This window comes from Macadamia integrifolia, chromosome 8 (genome assembly GCF_013358625.1).
Source record: "Macadamia integrifolia cultivar HAES 741 chromosome 8, SCU_Mint_v3, whole genome shotgun sequence".
Classification (NCBI taxonomy): domain Eukaryota; kingdom Viridiplantae; phylum Streptophyta; class Magnoliopsida; order Proteales; family Proteaceae; genus Macadamia; species Macadamia integrifolia.
This window is the reverse complement of record NC_056564.1, coordinates 22,297,205-22,303,315: the sequence shown is the minus strand read 5'-3', so window position 1 is coordinate 22,303,315 and position 6,111 is coordinate 22,297,205. Positions and strand designations below refer to the sequence as shown.

The window sequence follows — 6,111 nt, the reverse complement described above, 5'->3', positions numbered from 1 at the left end:
TTGTTAAGTATTAATCGGATTGAAGCGATAGCATCATCATTCGCTGGAATTGAAATGTCTGCGAGATCCAGGTCACAATTTATACTACTAGTAACAGCCCCTTTCTCTCTTATTTGTCTGTCACTGGTTCTTCTCAAGGGTTCCACGATTTTTTAGAGGTGGTGATTTCATCCCCTAAATTGCTGATTTTCGAATGACGGTTTGATTGATCATGATCAATCATAATGTCTTGATGGATCAACTCAGGGGACTCTTGTGAGTAATTTCTGGTTGGGTTTTACAGTTTGAAGAATGAATTTCTCAAGTTGAAGAAGTTGATCATAGCCAGCAGGTTTTTAGCTCCCTGCCAAAATTGATTTTAGCCGTATCTCTCAAGTTTGGTATCTGTTTTGGAAAGTTTTTTGGGGGTTTTATTCAGCATCATATCAGGGACATTCAGTCCAAATTTGAGCATCACTGGAGCACTACACAACCAACTGCAGGTATTCTTCTTTTTCACTCAAGTTAGGGTTTCGGGATCTGAGTCGATTCTTCTCTAGTTGTTGATTTGGTGAAGGTTTCTCCAGAGATTTGGTTTGTTCTCTTCTTAAGATTGGTCAATTACACAAGATCAATCAACTGTGTGATCTAAAACCCTTATCAAGAGGTTAGGTCGATTTTCACTGGTTTCTCTAACTGTGGATCGATTTTTTGGGTCTTGTGTGATTTTTCTGTTAGTCTCTTTGCATCAATGGTTGAATCTAAGGGAAAGTATGTTGTCACTAAGGTGATATCCTCATACTCTCATAGGATTAAAGAGAAGAAGCTTACAGGATTGCCAATTTTCAGCAATGGAAGAAAATTGTGCAGTTGGTTTTGACTGGTCATGACCAGCAGGGTCACCTTACAAAGGTGAAATCTGCTACCGATCCTGTGTCTTGGGACATCTGTTGAACTCGATGGATAACTCTGTAGTTGATATTGTTACTCAAATCGATATTGTGAAGGAGTTATGGGATTATCTAAATGTTATGTATACTTGACAGAACAACCTCTCTCGCATCAATGGGCTATCTCAAGATTTTTATCGAGTTGATTGGAAGGGTCAACCTCTGACTCAGTACTTTGCTGATTTCAAAAGGATGTATGAGGAGCTGAACTCTATACTTCCTATTAGTAATGTCCAGAAGATGCAGAACCAGCAAGAGCAACTCACAATTATGGGCTTTTTCGGTGGTCTTGGACCAGAGTATGACGCTGTCAGATCTCGGATTCTTAGAGGTGACAAAGTGACATCTCTTGTAGATACTTTTTCTCGAGTCTTATGGGTAGCTCAAGAGAATTCTCATGACCCTGCACCTACACCAGCGGATGGCTCTGTTCTTGTGTCTCAAAATAATAATCGAGGTGGGGTACATAGTACTGGCAGTGGAGGTGGTAAGGGGCAACCTTTTGGTAATTCCAACACTTCAGATAGTTCAGAAGTAGCACAAACATGCCACCATTGTGGCAAACCTGGACATACCCAATGCTTTTGTTGAAACTTCATAGCGAACTTCCTCAAAAGCAGTTTCCCAATTCAGCAGCACTTACTGAGTCTTCTAAGCCTTCTCAGCTAGGACAATCTGAAGGTAAAATGGTTAAGATGACAGATGAAGAATTTTTATTGTATACTCAGCCTTCCACAGCTACTTTTGTCCAGCCATAGAATGCTACTGCATGTTTTTCCTCATCTTCTGGACTTTGGATAATTTATTCAGGAGCATCAGATCATATGTTTGGTGTGTTAGGTATATTCTTTTCAAGAGTCTTATGCTATTGTCACGTTGGCTGATGGGTCTATTGTGAAAGTTAAAGGGACTAGAAAATATTCGTCTTAACTCTCCTTTGTTGTTATCATCTGTTCTTCAATTACCAAAATTTTCCTTTCAATCTTTTATCTATGTGTAAGTTAACTCAAGCTTACAATTGTTCCATAACTTTTTCTCCTAAGTCATGTGTTTTTTAGGACCTTACAACGAAGACGATTGGTAAAGGTTGTAAAGTTGGGGGGCTTTATCTTCTGAAGACAATTCTTTTTTCATTGCATTATTTCCCTCTCTCACAGCCACAGGAAATATGTTCTAGATTTGCTAACAGAGACTAGAATGTTAGGGTCCAAGCCTATACTCCTACGGATCCAAATGTGAAGCTCACAGTTGAGAGTGGTGAATTTTTATATGATCCTGAGAAGTGTCGAAGATTGGTGGGAAAGCTTAATTATTTTACAGTGACTAGACCTGACATTGCCTTCCTTGTTAGTGTCATGAGTCATTTTCTTTCATCTCCACAGATGTCACATTGGGGATGTTGTTATTCGTATTCTAAGATATCAAAAGAAAGCTCCAGGTTGTGGTCTGTTGTACTCTGATCATAGACATGACCGCATTGAGGGCGTCCGAGATGCTGATTGGGCTAAATCTCCTGTTGATAAGCAATCAACTACTGGATATTATACGTTTTTTGGTGGTAATCTTGTGTCTTGGAAGAGCAAGAAGCAAGTTGATGTGACTAGTCCGAGTATCGTGTCATGGCTCATGTCACTTGTAACTTGTAAGTTGACGTGGGTGATGCAGCTATTAACGGAACTTGGGTTTGAATGTGCTTCTTCTATGCAGGTGTGGTGTGATAACCAAGCTACGATCCATATTGCTTCAAATCCAGTGTTCCATGAGAAGACGAAATATATTGAGGTGGATTGTCATTTTGTTCGAGAAAAGCTACAGTAAGGAGTTATCTCAACGAGTGATGTTCACACAGGAGAACAACTTGCAAATGTTTTCACCAAGTCTTTAGGGAGTGGTAGAGTGGCTTATATTTGTAACAAGTTAGGCATGATTAGCATCTATGCTCCAGTTTGAAGGAGAGTTAGAAGTCTATCGCAAGAAGAAAAAAAAATCATGGTCAGCTGTCTAGCGCAAGCCACGACTCCCCCTTGGGGTGTTATGGTCCTAGTAAGACTTAGAAGTTAGTTTTGCATCATATTTTGTGCTTTCTTATTACTAGTAGGTTATGTGTAATAGTTAGTCTATTTAATGAATGAAGGAGGGCAGTCCCAATCGATTCCCATGGTTCCACCATTGCAACTCTCTCTCTCTCTCCTTTTCTCTTTACACTTTGCATCTCAGCAGACAAAGCCGCAGAAACGGTTTACAATTAGTAGTCTTAAGCCAAATAAAAAAGATGGGAAAATACAAAGTTTTCAAACTGAAGTTTAGAAACCCATTAAAGATGCATGTATACATGATCATTATCTCTCCCCTTTTCTACTTCCTCTATTTATTTTTTGGGAGAAAGTAACCTGTCCATCTGGCGTTCCCTACACCCAGACACAGCTGGGTGTGAAAAGACCCAGCTGCAGGGGCAGCTGCCTGCAGCTGGGTCTTTTCACACCCAGCTGTGTCTGGGCAGAGTTCCTTTCCCCTTATATTTTCATCTTCTTCTTCCTCGCAACATTTTCAGGGACAAAATTTTCAAGTAGATACATTTAACACTTTTACTATTATGATGACCCGAAAGTTCAGCGAAGCAGGAGATAGGATATTCAACAGACAGAATTCTTTTCTCAAAACTAACATCATTGCCAAGGAGCATTCGTCCTTCAACCAAGTCTCCACAAAAACAGGAGAAAAGAAATGCACTTTATTGAATATGTATCGTAATGCCATCCCAAAATAAGAACAAGAAGAGATGAAAGACCACCTACCAGTGATGATTTCTTTGTCACATGTTATGGAAACCAGAGCTGAGCTTCTGATTTCTGATGCTGCAAATGCTTGCGCCTGGGGAAACTGCAATTCCTCAGCACCGGATCCAGCTGGCCCTTTGAACATGCGCATGAATGCTCCACCACTGGAGCTTGCAACAGCTTTCCCATGATGAAAAAGAAATGGTGTACCCTGCCCATCAGGAGTGTTTGGCTGCCACTTGTGTAGTGCAACATGTGCAGCTGGAGCATTTAAATCAACTACAATGACAGAGTCAGCTGATGCCTGTATAGCGGCAGCAGGTACATTGCACCGTTCTGGATTTGGAACAACATAAGGTCTGACCTCTCTTGGGTTCCGAAAGATGGTCTGACATGAAATAGAAATACAGGTAGCAGCCCACTCCCTTAGCATAGCGAATAAAATAGAAACAACAGAAACAGAAATGAAATACTTCAATACTGACTTAAGTCAACATTAATTTTTTTTTTCAGGGTACTGAAAAGGTAGCAGCCCTCTCTCGTGGTGAGAAACTATAGTGAGAAACTTTAAGAACCAGATTAGAGCATATTTTTTTAAGAAAGATGAGGCCATATCAACTGAACCAGTTCTAGCCAGGTTCAGCGCTTTTATGTCACAGGACTCAAATCAAGCCTTCGTGCCTAAACGATGTGGAAGCACAAGAAGCAAGCAAATATCTCTTGCTTCTTTTTTTCTTCCTTACCTATGAATTTGTGAAGTTCAAGAGACCAGCTTTACTTGATAGGCAAATAAACAAATAAACATAGAAGGATAAGATTCGAATTGTTATAATGTTATCGTTGTCTTAGGCCACATTTAAGAGGACGGTTTAAGCCATTTAGGGCAATATGAAGAGTCAGCTTTCATTCCATATCCTAAGAGAGATTCTTTCTGGGTTTCAGCTATGAACCCTAACCAAAAATGATTCTCAGATTTATATTCTCTGACTTTCAATCAGTAAGTGGTATTCTCTCTGGCAGTCAGGGTAGTGTCTGACCAGAACTTCAGTTGAATCCATCTGATTTCTCTTGACAGAAAAAACCCATACTTAAAAGGAGGATTGTGCACCTCATTGATCATGTCTATGCATACACCATTGCAAGGTTGGCCAATGATTTGGACCTCTAACTTTACATCCTCAGGATAGTCAGCCTAAGTTACACCACTCAACAGCCACATAATAGTTTTTTTTTTTTTTGGAATAATAAATGCATTAACAAGAAGAAGGGGAAAAGGGGGCAGAATACAACAATGAGCCTGGCCACATAATTGACCTCGAAAGCTTTTACGCGTGTGTTGCTAGGCCAAGCAACTTGTACACCTCTGTTTTCTGCCATGTGATAGGCTTATTTGATCAGCCCAAAACCCTGGATATACCCCTATTTATCGGCCACATGAAGTTTTACGGTCCACTTCAATCAAATGGCCTAAATTGCATCGAACTTTTTCCTTGTAATATTTATGTTCGCAACAGTTTCAAAATTGCTCAATGACAGTACGACAACAATATTTCTTAGCTTTATTAATGCTGCAGAAGTCAATTTGGACCAAAACTTGGAACAAAATTCAGGGAATGGGGGCCTACCTATGGTTGAAATTTGGACCTCCTCCCCCAACCTGCCATGTAATGAATCTGAGCCTTGGAACTGGTAGTTATGGTGGCCCTTCTAGTGCCACTACCACCATATCATGACATATACTGATACAACTACAGGTTTTATATAACAATTGTGCTCTTCCGCTCTTGGAAATCAACCAGAATACAGTGAATTGGTCAAGTCTAAACTGATTGAATATGATCCAATGATTTCTCATTTAAAAGATAAATGTGAATCTACTCATTGGATTTTACAGTTGAGTTGCTAAAATTAATATTTGGTTGTTGAGCTGAATCAGTCCATAAGTTGTTAATAAGGTGTTGCATGGGCATGCACTGCATCACAATTGATACTAATCCTTCAAACAAGGATTCTCCAAATACAAGTGGACTATGAACATTACTTACAAGTCACAATTATAGAGATTCCAGCATACTGAGATCAGGATGTACCTGCAAGTGAAGAACCTCACCCAGAGGCTTCTTCTTCAAGTGAGGCAGAGTCAGAAGCTGGGATGGAGTTTGGCCAAAATATGCTATCTGGTCTTGTGTAGCCCGCTGTTGTACCTATTACAATATTTAAAGGAGTAAAAATAAGTACTCAAAATTCAAATTTAAGGAACAACAGAGAAATAAAAAAATTTGACTTACTGGGTCTGTAATTTTATCAATATCAACTGTCCCTTCATAGGTTATGTAGAAGAACACATTATTCGCCAATATAGCTTCTTTACCTCGTTGCTTATATCTGAAAGGGTCATTCCACAA

At 39.6% G+C, this 6,111-nt stretch overlaps 1 protein-coding gene across 1 annotated transcript in view; it reads right to left on the bottom strand.

Moving 5' to 3' along the window:
• LOC122087409 (BEACH domain-containing protein C2) overlaps positions 1-6,111 on the bottom strand; it is a 46,092-nt gene that overhangs the window by 2,827 nt on the left and 37,154 nt on the right. The window contains exons 26-28 of the mRNA XM_042656531.1: positions 5,995-6,091; positions 5,797-5,910; positions 3,725-4,094 (exon numbers count right to left, since the gene is read on the bottom strand). Of these exons, the coding sequence (XP_042512465.1) occupies positions 3,725-4,094; positions 5,797-5,910; positions 5,995-6,091 (581 nt within the window). The remainder of the gene's footprint in view (positions 1-3,724; positions 4,095-5,796; positions 5,911-5,994; positions 6,092-6,111) is intronic.